Genomic DNA, 16548 nt, shown 5'->3' on the forward strand with positions numbered 1-16548 from the left:
AGGGCGTCCTATGGTCATTGCGGACGGGTTTGGGCTGGTATGTCTTCAGAAGGAAGCTTTCAAAAAGTAGGTAAAAAGGCCCACTGGGCTCTCTCTTGCTCGCGCTCACGCTGGACCTCAGCCAAAAGGCTGAACTCCTACTGTTCTTCCAAACAAGCTCTTCCATTACCCTCCCCCCGCCCCATGGGTCCAGACTGATGATTCCGGACCGCGAATCTGCCAAAACACAAGGAAAAAATTACCTCAAATCCTGAAAACCAACCCTTGTCTCATCGTAGATAGCTTCTTTTCAGTATTTAATTGTAACAGTGAAAAGCTAATAATACAGTACCAACACGAGTCAACAAGCACCCACTCACCTAGCCGCCTGATCTCTGAGCCAGATGCAGCATCGAGCTGCTGATCACAGCCCCACGTTTCAGTGCGTCCCAGGCACCGAGCCTGCAGCTAGCACTGCGACTTCTTTCCCTCAGACCTCACCAGTCAGTCCGCTCAGGTATATTCAAACCACTCTGCAATTCACAGAGGCGTTGGGGATATTTGAGATTTCTTCCAAGTTTTAAGCCGAACTTTTTGCTTTTTGTCTTTGCTACGGACCCCTTCCCCAAGAGGAACAAGATCCTGGGGAAGAGAAGGAACGGGGTTGGAGAAGACACTCCGGGATCTGAACTGGGGAAACCTGTTCCCTTCCCGCAGAGCAGAAAGGCCTGAGGTGGGGAGGTGGGAGGAGGTTGGAAGCCGAGGACCCCACGTGATCTCAGGGGCCCGGGGCTGTGCCGACCCCGCCCCTCCGCCCGCCGCCGCCGCCGGGGGGCGCATGCGCAGCCCCTGTTAGTGATGGAGGAGAGAAGATGGCGGAAGCGGAGTGAGTGACTTGCTGGTGACTGATGTCGTAGCCGGCGGGGCGAGTGAGGGTCGCGACACATCCCCCGGGGGGCAGCGCTCGGGGCTCTTTCGCGGCTAGTGAGGGGAGAAGGAGACCCGAGAGCCACCTTATGGTGGACGAGCCCGCTCGGCCCGTGTCGGGGGGCGGGGGCGAAGTGTGAGAGCCTGCAGTTCCCTTCCAGGCGGGAGAGCCCCTTCCGCTGTGGGCTCCCTCATCCGCGGGGTCACCCCTGGGACCCCAGCTGCTGGGGCCGTCCGGGGACCGGGTCCCTGGGGGCCCCCCGGGCGCTGTCATCGCTGCGCGCGGGCCCCGCGGGCCCCGGCCGAGGCTGGGCTGGGCAGGGCGGGCGCTGCCAGGCCTCCCGCCTTCTCCCCAGCTTCCCGCTCGGCGTCGGCGGGAGAAGCCGAGGCCCTGGCCTCCCGCGGCAGCCTTCCCCGCGCGGGCCCCCCGGCGTGTGCAAGCTGAGGTCATGCCGGCCCTGGGCTCTCCCTGAGGGGCACGTTCCCTAGCGGCGGGGCAACGGTGTGGCCAGCCAGCGACTCGGAAACTTACTGATGCCTGGGCAGGCCTCCGGGGGCACTGCCACTGTCCACCCCTGCCGCCTGTGGTCTGCAGGTGTGCCTCGACGGTGGAGTGAGCGAAATCGTTCTTTTGTGCCAGGCCTCGAGATGCACGGCGGTGGTGTGGCCAGTTCCACGCACCGAGGTTTAGACTTTAGCCTAGGATTTGGATTCTCTGTGACCATTTTTGGTTCGTACTAGGAACTGCTTGCCGCGGTATTTGGCTTCAGAATTTGGTTGAGCAGAACGTTGTAAAAGCATGGCTTTTTGCAGCTCGCTGGTACAGAAGTAGTGGGCCCGGCAGCAGTTTGCTAAAAAGTTTACGTTATCTACGACTAATTCTGAAGGGTGTTGATCAACTGCCAGGGATGTTACTGGAAGAAAATGCCAGAGCAGCATAACAATGTGTGAGCCATTTACTAACCCAAAGTTAGTAAGCAGTCAGCTTTTTTTTTTTCCTCCTGCATTTTTCCTTTTGTTTTTCCTCTTGCTAAATAGTTTTTTTTTTTCTTTCCACATTTGGGTTTCTCAGAACACATGTTGTTTGCATACATGCCATAGAACAAAGCATTTGTACATAAAAGGAATTTGTTGGGAATAGTGTATGGAATCACAATTAGCACCAGATTCTTTTCTTTCCTTTGCATAAACTAGAACGTGTTCTTGTTGTTTTCTTTTCAGTGCTGCTAGTGTGAGGGCGGTCAGATTTTGTTTGTCTTAAGGAAGATGAAACCAGTACTACTGACCCTTCAAAAGCAAGTGCAGTTCTAGCTTCTGTTAGTGTTGAGTGCTTGAGATTTTACTGAAAATGTTTGAATGTAGTTTCTGTACTTAGTGGAGTTTTGTGCCACAAGATTGTAAGGTTGGTGGGGAAACATGAGCAAGTCGGTGAGGCCTGTTAAGCCTCTTGTGGGTACACTTGGATTCCATATTGGAGTGCCACTTAAAATCCGTGCCTCTTCTGCTTGAGCTGAAGCTTCCTGCCCGTCTGCCTGGGAGGCCCAGAGAGGGCCAGCTGCGTGGATGCCTGCTGCCCTGTGGGGACCCCTGGGTGGAGTTCTTGGCATGGTGCAGCCCGGCTGTTGCAGTCATTGAGGGAGAAAAGCCAATGGAAACTCTGGGCTCTGCATTTCAAAGAAATAAATCTTAAAAAAAAAAAAGTACTTTACTGTCCACAATGAGGGAAGTGACATTATTATGATGTATTAAAATATAGAACAATTCCTCATGAAAAAGACGTTTTATAAGGGAGGTACAGAGTTGTTATCTGCTTTTCTGTTTCTCCAAAGTAACCTGGTTAGAAATAAAATTTAGTTATTAGAAGTTGGTAAGAACACTGTAGGCAAATTAGGGAGATAGTTCAATTAAAGACCTCTGAAAGGGAGAGAAAGAGAAAGAAAAAAGATCCTCCATTATTTCCTGATTTCCTGCAAAAGTCCCAGGAAGGGACTGGGCTGGCCACAGCCAGGAGCTGGGACTTCAACGACGGTCTTTTGTGCTAATGACAAGGACCCAGTGCTTGGGCCATTACCTGTTGCATCCCATGGAGTGTATCAGGAGGAAGCTGGAGTTGAGAGCAGAGCTGAAATTTGAACCCAGGCACTCTATTATGGGATGTAGATATCCCAAAATGTATCTCCATTGGTGCACCAAATGCGTGCCACTAAGGTTTTTTTTTTTTTATTAACTTGTTGAAAGATGTAGTATTTTATTGGAAAGACAGACTTACAGAGAGAGAGAGATCTTCCATCTGCTGGTTCACTCTGCAAGGGGTCCCAGTGGCTGAAACTGAGCTGATTTGAAGTCATGAGCTGCCTCTGGGTCTCCCACATAGGTACAAAGTCCCAAGGATTCCAGCTGTGCTTTACTACTTTACTGGGTCATAAACAGGGAGCTGAATGGGAAGTGGAGCAGTCAAGACATGAACTGGCACCCATATGAGATGTTGCAAGTTAGGTCATTGTACTAGTCCCTAATTAACTTATTTTTGAAGAGAAGTTTTCAGTAAGGATTTACTTTATTTGAGAGAGAGAGAGATTTTCCATGCTAAATGCCTCTAACAGCCGTGGCTAGGGCCCAGAGCTAGGTGCTGGAAGGTCTGTCATGTAGGTGGAAGGGCTGCAGCACCGCTTCATGATTCATTGCTTTCCCTCCCTGAGACTTGGGTGGGAGTGCAGCAAGGGGACTCAGAGCAGCACTTTGATATGGAGTGCCAGGCTGCAAGCAGCGGCTTAACCTGGGACACCTGCCCCTAAGAAAACTGTTCAGGGGCCCGGCAGCGTGGCCTAGCGGCTAAAGTTCTTGCCCTGAATGCACTGGGATCCCATATGGGCGCCGGTTCTAATCCTGGCAGCTCCGCTTCCCATCCAGCTCCCTGCTTGTGGCCTGGGAAAGCAGTCGAGGACGGCCCAAAGCTTTGGGACCCTGCACCTGTGTGCAATACCAGGAAGAAGTTCCTGTCTCCTGGCTTCGGATTGGCATAGCTTCAGACGTTGAGCTTACTTGGGGAGTGAATCATCGGACGGAAGATTTTCCTCTCTGTCTCTCCTCCTCTCTGTATATCTGACTTTGTAGTAAGAATAAATAAATCTAAAAAAAAAAAAAGTTATTCATCTCCCACCAAGTTGGAGGCAGTAAAAGGTACAGAGATCCTCCATGTCCTAGTTACCTCCTTGGATGGCTGCAATGGCTAGCGCTGGGCTAGAGTGAAGCCAGGAGCTTCTCCTGGATCCCCACGTGGACGGTAGGGGCCCAGACTGGGGCCTTAATAGTAAGTAGAATTGGAAGTGGTTATGAAGCACAGTACCCCATGTCGGGATGCCAGTATTGCAGGTGGAGACTTTGGTATGCTAGCCCTGACCTTCACTGATTTTTTTTTTTTAAGATTTATTTAGTTATTTTTATTAGAGAGGCAGATGTACAGAGAGGAGAGACAGAGGGAACGATCTTCTGTCCGCTGGTTCACTCTGCAAATGGTCTCAGTCGCCAGAGCTGAGCCAACCTGAAGCCAGCAGTCTCTTACTAGTCTCACATGTGGGTACAGGATCCTAAGGGCAACCTCTGCTGCCTTTTCAGGCCATAAGCAGGGAGCTGGATGGAAAATGGAGGAGCCGCAACATAAATTGGAGTCCCTATGGGATGTTGGCACTTGTAGGTGGAAGATTAGCCTGTTGAGCCATCACGCTCCAACCCTCCCCCACCCCATCTTCCTTGTTTCCCTTCCCTTCCCTCCCTCCTCCCTTCCTTCCTCCTCCCTCCCTCCTCCCTCCCCCCCTCCCCTCCCCTCCCCTCCCCTCCCCTCCCCTCCCCTCCCCTCCCCTCCCCTCTTTCTGTCTTTCTTTTTCTTTTCTTTTAAGGTTTATTTCTTTTAATTGGAAAGACCGATCTACAGAGAAGAGGAGACAGAAAGATCTTCCATCCACTGCTTCACTCCCCAAGTGACTACAATGGCGGGAGCTGAGCTGATCAAAAGCCAGGAGCCAGGAGCTTCCTCTGGGTTTCCCACCTGGGAGCAGTGTCCCAGTACTTTGGGCCATCCTCTGCTGCTTTCCCAGGCCACAAAGAGGGAGCTGGAAGGAAAGTGGAGCAGCTGGAATATGAACTGTCATTCATCTGGGATCTTGGGCTTGCAAGGCGAGGATTTAGCCACTAGGCTGTTGTGCCGGGCCCTCTTGTTTCAATAATACAAACTTTAGGCTAGGATTTATCAAGTTATATTGTCATTTGAGTTTAATGTAAAGGTTTTCACTATTGTGTTTGGATTAGGTGTGAAGTGTTTTTCCCTAGCCCATGGGAATGGTGACTGCGCTAGCTTTATATTACAAGGGTCTTCCTAGAAATCTAGACCATTGCTGATTAGTTCCTTGGAACAAATATTCTTCAAGGTTCATGACATAATGCATTTATCAACACGAACGCTTTGTGTTATCTGCCAGATTTAAGGACCACAGTACAGCTATGGATAGTGAACCAAACCCTGGGACATCTTCTGTGTCGACAACAACCAGTAGCACCACCACCACCACCATCACCACTTCTTCCTCTCGGATGCAGCAGCCACAGATCTCTGTCTACAGCGGTTCAGACCGACATGCCGTACAGGTACTTTTGGCCATGAGTACCAAGATGTGTAGGCTAAGAGCTAGGATGATGAGCATTTATTGCTTAATAGCTTCAAGTGTACAGTTAGAAAGTTGAGTTTTTGAAACAACCGACAGTTATTTACCAGTCATATCCCTGAGAGGGTTGTCAGCTTGTAGCTTTTTCTGTGTGCCAGGAACATTGTAACTGGAGGTCTCGGTGTTGCTGCTGTGATGTGAAGGCATCCAGACTAAGCCCTAACACATAGAACCGCGGCTCTAGGTTTTTCTGGATTGTTGCATATTTGATTCTAAAGTGTGGTTTAGGGAGATCTGTTGAGGTCTGGAGAGATGTTAAGCAGGTCCCCGTAAGCCCAGCTGGCCTCAAAACCCTAAGCGGGAGGATCCATTTTCTGAAACTCTTGGTGACGAAGGGGGAAAGAAATATTTAGAAAAAGTGTCAGTTCACTTAGTTGTCTTGGTCTTTATAGTAAAGGCGTTTGAAGCAGTATTGTATTTTCTTGTGTAAAATGGGCACAGACATTGAAGCCCGAGATCTTTGAATTCCCTTTTTGTTAGCAGCGGTAGTGGAGCTTTAGATGAGCGTTAGAGTCTTGAGGTTCAGGAAAGTGTAAAATGAGGATGGCACTGCTGCTTCATTAGTGATTGACGGTTACACGAGCATCCAGAACTGTGTGGTCGCATTCCAGCTGTCTCCTAAAAAATGCCTAATGCTGAATGAATGTTTGTTATGTGCCTGGCCTTTTATACATGCTTTATTGGGTTATTTCACTTAATTCAAATAATATGTATATATGAAGTAGGTACTCTTACCTTCATTTTATAGATGGGTAAAACAACGTTTTACATTTATTTTTTAAAAGGATTTATTTGTTTCCAGTGAAAGGCAGATTTACAAAAAGAAGGAGAAACAGAGAGCAAGATTTTCCGTTTGCTGGTTCGTTCCCCAAATGGACGCCAGGTCCGACGCTGAGCCCATCTGAAGCCGGGAGCTTCCTCTGGGTCTCACATGAGTGTAGGGTCCCAAGGCTTTGGTCTGTCCTCTGGTGCTCTCCCAGGCCACAAGCAGGAAGCTGAGTGAGAAGTGCAGCAGCTGGGACATGGACCAGTGCCCATGTGGGAACTCAGCATTTGCAAGGGGGAGGATTGCTAATTGAGTCATCATGCTGGGCCCTAAATTTATGTATTTAATTTGAAAGCTAGAGAGAGAGGGCCGGGCGCGGTAGCATAGTGACTAGAGTTCTCACCTTGCATGTGCCAGGATCCCATGTGGTTGTCGGTTCTCGTCAAGGAGGTCCCGCTTCCCATCTAGCTTCCTGCTGGTGGTTTGAGAAAACAACTGAGTTAGCCCAAAGCCTTGGGACCCTGCACTTGCATGGGAGACCTGGAAGAAGCTCCTGGCTCCTGGCTTTGGATCGGCTCACCTCCATCCTTTGTGGCCACTTGGGGAGTGAATCAGCAGACTGAAGAGCTTCCTCTCTGTCTCTTCTATTTCTGTATCTGGCTTTCCATTAAAAATAAATAATAAAAAAAAAAACTTTTTTTTTTTTTCATTGCGAAGGCAGATAGAGAGGAGGAGAGGCAGAGAGGAAGATCTTCCATCCAACTATTCACTCCCCAAGTGACTGCAATGGCCAGTACTGTGCCGATCCGAAGCCAGGAGCCCAGATCCTCCTCGGGGCCTCCCACGCAGGTGCAGGAACCAACACTTTGGGCCGTCCTTGACTGCTTTCCCAGGCCACAGCAGGGAGCTGGATTGAAGTGGAGCTGCTGGGATTAAAACCTGTGCCCATATGGGATCCAGGCGCGTTGAAGGCAAGGACTTTAACTGCTATACCACGGCACCGGGCCCCAAAATCAATAAGTCTTTAAAAAAAAGAAAGAGAAAGAGAGAAATCTTTTCCGTTATCTTGTTCATGTTTTTTTTTTTTTTTATTTCTTTTTATTGGTAAGTCAAGATTTACAGAGAGAAGGAGAGACAAGGAGAAAGATCTTCCATCTGCTGGTTTACTCACAAGTTGCTGCAATGGCCGTAGCTGAGCCGATCCAGATCCAGAGCCAGGAACTTCTTTTGGGTCTTCTGTGTGGGTGGCAGGGTCCCAAGGGTTTGGGTTGTCCCCTACTGCTTTCCCAGCCACAAGCAGGGAGCTGAATGAGAAGTAGAGCAGCTGGGATATGAACTGGTGCCTATATGAAATCCTGATGCATGCAAGGTGTGGACTTAGGCTGCTAGGCTACTGCACTGGGCCCCTGGTTTGTTCTTTAGATGCCCACAACAGCCATGGGTGGAGTTGGCCAACCAGGAGCCCAGAGCCGAGTCTCTGTCTCCCACACAAGTGGTAGAAGCTCGGCTTCTTGAGGCAATGCCTGCTATCTTCCAGAGTACGTGTTGACTGGAAGCTGAATCAGGACTGGAGTCAGGACTTGAACACAGTGGAATGTGAGCTTGTCAACCGTGATTAACATCTGCCCCTGGAAAAGAAGTGGTTTTTTTTTTATTTTTAAGATTTATTTTATTTTTATTGGAAAGGCGGATATACAGAGAGGAGAGACAGAGAGGAAGCTCTTCCATCCGATGATTCACTCCCCAAGTGAGCGCAGCCGATGCTATGCCGATCTGAAGCCAGGAGCCTCTTCCGGGTCTCCCACGCGGGTCCCAAAGCTTTGGGCCGTCCTTGACTGCTTTCCCGGGCCACAGGCAGGGAGCTGGAAGGGAAGCGGGCCGCCGGGATTAGAACCGGCGCCCATATGGGATCCCGGGCGTGCAAGGCGAGGACCTTAACCACTGTGCCATCGCGCCGGGCCCAGAAGTGTTTTGTTTATTTTTTAAAAAAGATATGTTTATTTGAAAGGGTGAGTGAGAGAGAGAACGAGATCTTGCATTTGCTGTTTCACTGTCCCAGTGCTTGTGACGGTTGAGGCTGTGCCAGGCTGAGGATGGAGCCAGGAATGCTGATCTTTGGGTGGCAGAGGGGCACTTCTGCTCTGAGGAGCTGGATTGGAAATGCTGCAGTCAGCACGCAAATTGGTGTTCTGCCTTGGAATGCTGGAGTCGCGGGTGGTTAACTTGCTGTGCCGTCACGCTGGCCCCCAAACTGAAGTCTTAAATATAGCCTAAGTAGCTTTCCAGACTCAAAAATGCCTGGCAGGTTTTTGAGTTCAGAGTTTGAGCTTTAACTGTTGAGGAAGTTCTTGTTTTTTAGATCACCTTGCTGTCTCTAGAATTTTGTTTTTGTTTTTTTTTTAGAATCTTGATTATTGCAGTCTACCCTGAAAACAGTTGTTTACAATTTAGTCCTCCCTCTGTCCGCATGTGTCTGCTGTGGATATCCTAATATAATGACTACTATTCTGTTTTTTTTTTTTTTAATATATTTATTTATTGGAAAGTCAGATACACAGAGGGGAGGAGAGACAGAGAGGAAGATCTTCCGTCTGATGATTCACTCCCCAAGTGAGCACAATGGCTGATGCTATGCTGATCTAAAGCCAGGATCCAGGAACTTCTTCCTGGTATCCCACATGGGTGCAGGGTCCCACAGCTTTGGGCCGTCCTCGACTGCTTTCCCAGGCCACAAGCATGGAGCTGGAAGGGAAGCGGGGCTGCCGGGATTAGAACCGGCGCCCATATGGGATCCCAGTGCGTTCAAGGCAAGGACTTTAGTCACTAGGCCACGCTGCCGGGCCCCATACTACTTATCTCTTATGTGGTTTAGGACTTGATTTGCTGAAAGCACTGTGAAGTGAGAACTATTGGCCACTGAAGGATGGAATGTAGAGTGTGCTTTGATGTTCTTCACTTTTCTCAGAGGCAGGAAGGGTAGAAAAGACTTATATAGATCTTTGAGCAGAGAGATAAAGTTATATTTTAATATGTGCTTATTCTCTAATTTTCACTTAATCTGAATGTCCTAATTTAAAAAAAAATCAAATTTTAATGGATCTAGGATGCAAGTCTGTCATGGATAGCATTGATTCGAGTTCTTATGCCATTAGTTATTTCTTCTACAATGGAATCAGATCAGTGCTTATTGAAATACTTAAGTAATTCTTTAACTTTCCAGCTTTCCTTTGATAGTCCTTGTCAGTTCGCCAGACTGCCTCCCCATCATGCAGGACAGAGAGCGATGCGCTGTGCTGTTAGCTTGTATTTACCCTGCTGTGTGCTTGCCTTGAATGTTAATGGAGGACTGTGCAGAGAACAGAAAAAGTTAACTAATACCCTTCGACAGCAATGTGTCAAGTTTATTTTAGTTTGATTTTGTATTTTGGGATGGAACTAGAAGGTCATATATAGATTTATCTGACCAGAAAAGGAATGTTGTAATAGTAAATCACTTACTGCTGACCTCTAGTCCCCAGCAACTAGACATTAGAAACCCACAGTGCTTTTGTGACAGGCCTTCGTTGTATGGAGAACAGTCTAGGTACCAATGCAGGAAAGTGAGCTGTGACATGGGGCAGTATTTCTTAAAGTCTGAGTGAGGGATTCCTGACATTTTGGCTCTGCATGTCCTGACTGAAGCCCAAGCTGTAGTTTTATGTCTGTTACTCTGTGCTCTTTGCAGTCTGTGGTTCAAGGCTGAGGTTGGAGTTCTGTGCTATTTCAAGGTCACAGTGGGCATGTAACTTTGGGTTGTGGTTGCCAAGTGTTGGAATAATCTGGCATTTGGACTGACACAGGATTTTCCTCTGGTCTTAATAGGATGCTTTTCTACATAGATTAAGTTGCAGGCTCAGATCTAACTAAATATTGCAATTAACATGTGCAGAAATTAAAAGGATCTGTATTTGGAAAGAATTTTGAGAGAGACAGATAGCCCTTCTATCTGGTGGTTTACTCATCAGATGGCTACAAAGACTAGGGCTGGGCCAAGTCAGAACCAGGAGCTTCTTTGAGGTTTCCCATGAGGGTGGCAGGAACCTGAGCACTTGGACCATCTTCTGGTGCTTTTCCTAAGTGGCTTGGCAGATTGCTGCATTGAAAGTAGAGCTGCTGGAACACACATGGGCCATCGCCCATATGGGATGCTGGTGTCCTAGGTAGTGGCTTCATTTACTATTCCACAATAGTGACCTCTAAATTTTTTTTTAAGATTGACTGAAAAAAAATGGTTTTATATGTTGAAACAATTAAAGCAAAGAATCTGAGATTTTAAAAGCATTAAAAGGGCCTGACACGATTGCTCAGTAGCTAAATCCTTACCTTGCATGTGCTGGGATCACATATTTGCACTGGTTCATGTCCCAGCTGCTCCACTTCCCATCCAGCTCCCTGCTTGTGGTTGGGAAAGCAGCAGAGGCCCAGTGCCTTGGGACTTTGCACCCTGCGTAAGAGACACGGAAGAAGTTCCTGGCTCCTGGCTTTGGATCAGCTCAGCTCTGGCCCTTGCAGCCACTTGGGGAGTAAACCAGTAGATGAAAGATCTTTCTCTCTCTCTCTTTCTCTCTCTCTCTCTTCTGCTCTGTAAATCTGCATTTGCAATAAACAAAACAAAATAAATCCTTCAAAAATAACCAGATTGAGTGATTTTCTTTTTGATGATTTACTTTATTTTTATTGGAAAGTCAGATATGTAGAGAGGAGGAGAGACAAAGAGGAAGCTCTTCCATCTGATGATTCACTCTCCAGGTGGCTGTAAAGGCCGGAGCTGAGCTGATCTGAAGCAGGAGCTTCTACTGGGTCTCCCACATGGATGAGGGTCCCAAGGGTTTGGGCTGTCCTTGACTGCTTTCCCAGGCCACAAACAGGGAACTGGATGGGAAGCGGGGCTGCCAGGACACGAACCAGTTCCCCTACGGGATCACTGTGTGTTCAATTCTAGGGCTTTAGTCGCTAGGCTACTGCGCTGGACCCAAATAATCTTTTTGTTTGTTTGTTTTTGTGTTTTGGGCCCAAGTAATTTTCTGAAAGAACTTTATTTTATGATTGCTATACCTACTCATTTTAAGATTTCACATATTTATAGAAAAGTATAAGCTAGAAGCTAAAAGTCATCTCTAATCTAGTTCTGTGAGTAGATTTTGAATGTCTTTCTGAATATTGTTTCAAATATTTAAAATGAAAATGGTGTCCTATTCTTTAAACTATTTAGTATACTGAGTTTTTCAACCTACTACATATGCACTTGGGAATGTTTTCTAAATAAATACGTGCGTATTGCGTGATAAAGTAGCTGTTACATACATATGATTGCTTACACTTAAAATTCAATTTAAAATTTAAACCCTGGCTAGCATTGGGTTTCAAAAGGCTAGACTCCCACTTACAATGCTAGCATCACATAGTGGAGAACTGGTTTGGGGGCCAGGCACTCTGCTTCCAATCCAGCTTGCTGCTAGCGCTCCTGGGAAGGTAGCAGAAATGATGCAGGTTTGGTCCGCTTCCACACTGTTATAGGAAACTCAGGTGGACTTTATGGCGTCAGCCTGACCCAGGCTTGGCGTTGCAGTGATTGGGAAATGATCCAACAAGCTGAAGATATTCTTCTTCCCTCTCTCTGTTCCCACCTCTCCATCTGTCTCTTCCTGCCCTTTCTCCCTTCTCTCCTATTTCTATTCATCTGCATTTCAAGTAAGTAAATAAATGTGTTAAAAATTAAGTTAAAAACTCATTTCCTTAGCTGCAGTGGCCACATTTTACATGCTTAATAGAAGCTAGAGGCTAGTGGCTTCAGTTTTGGAGGGCACTGATCTGTGTAACTGTAGTGAATGCATAGTAGAAGTATTCTCCAAAATGTTTTTTCTTTTTAATGATTTAATTTTATTTTTGTTACAAAGTCAGATATACAGAGAGGAGGAGAGACAGAGAGGAAGATCTTCCGTCCGATGATTCATTCCCCAAGTGACGGCCACAGCCAGTGCTGCGCTGATCCGAAGTCAGGAGCCAGGAGCGTCTTCTGGGTCTCCCACACAGGTGCAGGGTCCCAAGGCTTTCGGCCATCCTCGACTGCTTTCCCTGGCCACAAGCAGGGAGCTGAATGGGAAGTGGAGCTGCCGGGATTAGAACCGGTGCCCATATGGCATCCCGGCGTGTTCAAGGTGAGGACTTTAGCTGCTTGCCACGGTTCCGGGCCCTCCAAAATGTTTTTCAAGCAGGTGTACCAACTTAAATTCATAGTACCAGAGATACTTATTTCCCAGTAATTAGTGGTAGTGTTTTAAAAATGTGTCTATCTGAAACAAAGTAGTATGGTTGTGTTAGGTTGTAATTTTTAAGATTGATTAGTTTATTGGAAAGGCATATTTACAGAGAGGAAAGATAGACAAAGATCTTCTGTCGGCTGGTTCACTCTCCAAATGACCGCAACTGCTGGAGCTGAGACCATCTGAAGCCAGGAGCTTCCTCCAGGTCTCCCGTGCAGGTACACGATCCCAGGACTTTGGGCTGTCCTCTACTGCTTTCCCAGCCATAAGCAGGGAGCTGGATGGGAAGTGAAACAGCCAGGAATGAATTCCACCCATATGGGATCCCTGGTATGGAGTGTGAGGATTTAGCCACTGAGCTATTGCACTGGGCTTCTTTCATTTTGTAAGGATTTATTTATTTTTATTGGAAAGAGAGTTTTACAGACAGAAATAGAGACAGAGAGAAAGATTTTCCGCCTGTTGGTTTACTTCCCAAGTGGCCATAATGGCCAGAGCTGAGCCAGTCTGGAGCCAGAAGCTTCTTCTGGGTGCATGCAGAGTCCTAAGGCTTTGGACTATCCTCTACTGCTTTCCAAACCACAAGGAGGGAGCTGGATGGGAAGGGGAGCAGCTGGGACACGACCTGATGCCAAGATGGGATGCTGGTATCTGCAAGGCCAGGATTTAGCCACTGAGTCATCACGCTGGGTCTTTGATTTATAACTTTTTGACTGCTAGTGAGTTCGAATTTGCTTTTGTTTTGGTGCATTGTGTCTGCTGGTAAAGTGGAGTCTGATGGTACATAGCCAGAAGAGGAATTTGTTAGTAAGCTCGATAACTTTAAATACTGAAGTAGTGAAGCTTTAAACTATGGTTTTTAAAAATGCTTTCAATTTAAGCTGAACTTGAATTTGGTTTGATGTGGGTTTATTTGACTTATCACAGGTAATTCAACAGGCCTTGCATCGTCCCTCCAGCTCTGCGGCTCAGTACCTGCAGCAAATGTACGCCGCCCAGCAGCAGCACTTGATGCTGCACACCGCGGCTCTGCAGCAGCAGCACTTGAGCAGCTCGCAGCTGCAGAGCCTGGCTGCTGTTCAGGTGAGTCCCAGCGTGTGCGGCAGCAGCGGGGAGCTAGTGAGAAGTAATGATCCAGCACTCTTTCAGAGTTCTCACATTTTCTGAGATGATTTCTCCCAAAGAAAATATATGATTGGGTTGTCAAAGTTAATTGGGAAAATGAAGATGGTTGGTGTTTGTTTTATATAAATTGGAGAAATGCTAGGCTTGTGACATAGGTTGTAGATCTAATTCTATGTCTAACAATAACTACTTAGGGTTGTATGAATTATTTTTCTGATAAACTTCTATTAAATAAAAATATAAATATAAATAATATAGTTAAAAAATTAAATGTACAAAATAAAATTATAAAATAAAATTTTATAAACAAGCGTTACATCTTATGAATGTAAGTAATACATACTTTTTCTAATATACATTTAAATTATATTTCTGTTAAATGTTTCTGCTAAATTTCAGTTAAATTCTAGTGGTAACAATGAATCTTAGGGTTATATGGATTTTATTTTAACCAAAAAATGAATTTTTTTGATAAGTAATTTACACCTTTTATTTAAAAGCACAAGACAGTGGTGTTCTTTGCATAGCCGTAATTCCTACTCTGCAGAGTTGCGTGATGGGGCAATCTTTATCCCTCTAGAAATATTTCATAAAAAATGTATATGTGCATCTTTCTGAAATATAATCATCCCAACTGATAACATGTTTGTTTTAAAGAGGTTTTCATTATTTTTGCTATTTTTTTTAAACAAAATTCTGGGTGAGATTTAATCTTAAATCTTCTCAATAGTGGAGGATCTCGGTTGACGGAACCTGAGAAGGGTTTATTTTGGTTACTGCTGCTACATCTCAGTAGCGTAGTTTTTAAAAAACATCACGGAGGAAACTCAAAACCTCCAGCTCTTGTGGTTGTCCCAGTGTCTTTGTGTTAGTGTTGGAGAGATGATTGCATTTAGAGGACTGCCTCAAAGCCCTGTGGCATAAGCCTGAGTGCTGCGAATAAAATGAGGTTAGCCATTCGAGTTCCTTGTTTTCATCATTTAGCTTTTTGTTTTCTTTATAGAAGTGTTTCCAACTCTTAAGCCCTGGTGACCATTAAATGACTTATTTTATAGGTACACTTTCCAGGATTTGGGCTTGTCTTTGCTGTTATGTTTGTTCAGGGACGCTTGTAAGTTCAAGTTTTATAGACATATTGTAAAGGTCTTACTGTTTTAGGCAAGTTTGTCCAGTGGAAGACCACCTACATCCCCCACAGGGAGTGTCACGCAGCAGTCCAGTATGTCCCAGACATCTGTAAGTATCTTGCTTTTTTTTCCCCCTAGAATAAAAAGTTTTAATTTCTGTCTTTCAGAAGTAAATTGTTTATAGTTATAAAGCTGTTACTATGTTTTTGTTGCATGCAAATAAACTAAATGCCGAAGAACAAAAATGGTGTGAAGAATTTGAGAGTTAGTGTTCAACTTCTGAAAATCTGAAATTAAAAAATCTATTTTTAGGTGTCCTTTCCCCAGATTTTGTTCAGCTCTTGCTTGCTTCTGAATGACTTCAACTTTGAGTGTGTATTCAAAGTCTGAAATATGTGATGCTAAGATGCTGGCTATGCATTCTCTGTGATACAGAGCAGTGTGTCACAATTGTGTGTCTGTAACTGTGCATTTCACGTTTAGGAGATTACACTGTTTAGTTTATATGAATTATTTCAGTCAAATGTGCAAGTATCCGTTCAGGGTAGAGTGATTTATGTTGAGACACGAGTAAGAGAAAGCTCTTTTTTTAATTGTACATTTTGTACATACTGGGAAAGTATAGAAAGTTCCTTGGTAAAACTTACAGGCATAGTGATTATATATTAAAAGGAATAATATTACATTTTCTTTCTTTATTTCAGGTGAGTTACTTCTTTAGCGAGTTGACTGGCAGTATGAATTATAATGCCCAAGGTAGCTAAGTAAATTTAGTTCAGTATTTAAAAAAGAAGGTAGAGCACGGTCGTGGAAATCTGTTGACAGTGACAATAACGATCCATCAGGTGGCTGTTCTAATAGTTTTGAGTGTGAGTTATTTGGAAGTAGATTTCCAGATAACCGTGAAGCCACAGTGAGGAGTTTGGTCTCTCAGATAAAAAAAGGATTGCAGTGGGCTGTCAAGTAACCAGCTAGACAGGCTGAGGTTTTGGAGAGCAGACTTCGTGTGAACGTGGCATATTATTAAAAAAACTGAATTGAGAACCATGCAACCTGAGGGAACTAGGAATCTGATTTGGGAGAAGACACTGTTAAATGAATCTACAGGGAGCTAGCCACTCTTTTTCCCCTGGTTAGAACAGGATGACTGATTCTAGATTATTCTCAGCAGTAAGATCGGAGATTTTGTGATGGTTGGGCTCTTTAAGTAATTAGAATGAAAGGTTTAGGTTGATGTCTTCAGTGCTTCAACTGAATGGGGCTGACATTTATTTACATGTGATTTTTTTTTTTCCTGCAAGGAGTTTATTGGGTAGCATGGGGGCTCAGTGCCCTCTACCCCCGCCGCCGGGGGAGCTCCAGGCAGGACATGGGATGGCCATGGCTGGGGGCACGCACCTCTGGAGAAGTGACCACCACCGGGCAGGTGGTCACTTCTCCAGAGGTGCGTGCGTAGTTGAGCAGTAAGCAAGGTCAGGCCCACGTGGGACGGCAGCAGGTGGCGGCAGCAGTAGCGCATGGCTTCCGGACGTGCCCCTCGGTGTACTCGGCTTACAGCAACCACAGGCAGGCCTCTACCTCTCCCACTTGTTGCCCACGAGCTT

The 16548-nt window shown here is 45.9% G+C and overlaps 1 protein-coding gene across 10 annotated transcripts in view; it reads left to right on the forward strand.

Annotated features, from left to right (window-relative positions):
• The first annotated feature begins 823 nt into the window (after positions 1-823).
• The window catches only part of PHC3 (polyhomeotic homolog 3), a 107259-nt gene continuing 91534 nt past the window's right edge, over positions 824-16548 (forward strand). For 8 of the 10 annotated variants that reach the window (XR_005886113.1, XM_041003023.1, XM_041003025.1 and 5 more), the window contains exons 1-4: positions 837-865; positions 5382-5547; positions 13620-13775; positions 14976-15053. Coding sequence is in view for 9 of the 10 variants with exons in the window: in XM_041003023.1 (XP_040858957.1) it covers positions 852-865; positions 5382-5547; positions 13620-13775; positions 14976-15053 (414 nt within the window). In the remaining variant the exon portion in view is untranslated. Of the gene's footprint in view, positions 909-5381; positions 5548-13619; positions 13776-14975; positions 15054-16548 lie in introns of all 10 variants that reach the window. The other 2 variants (XM_041003031.1, XM_041003024.1) reach the window with 2 other exon arrangements.

This window comes from Ochotona curzoniae, unplaced genomic scaffold (genome assembly GCF_017591425.1).
Source record: "Ochotona curzoniae isolate NIBS_2020 unplaced genomic scaffold, NIBS_Ocur_1.0 scaffold_2587, whole genome shotgun sequence".
Lineage (NCBI taxonomy): Eukaryota > Metazoa > Chordata > Mammalia > Lagomorpha > Ochotonidae > Ochotona > Ochotona curzoniae.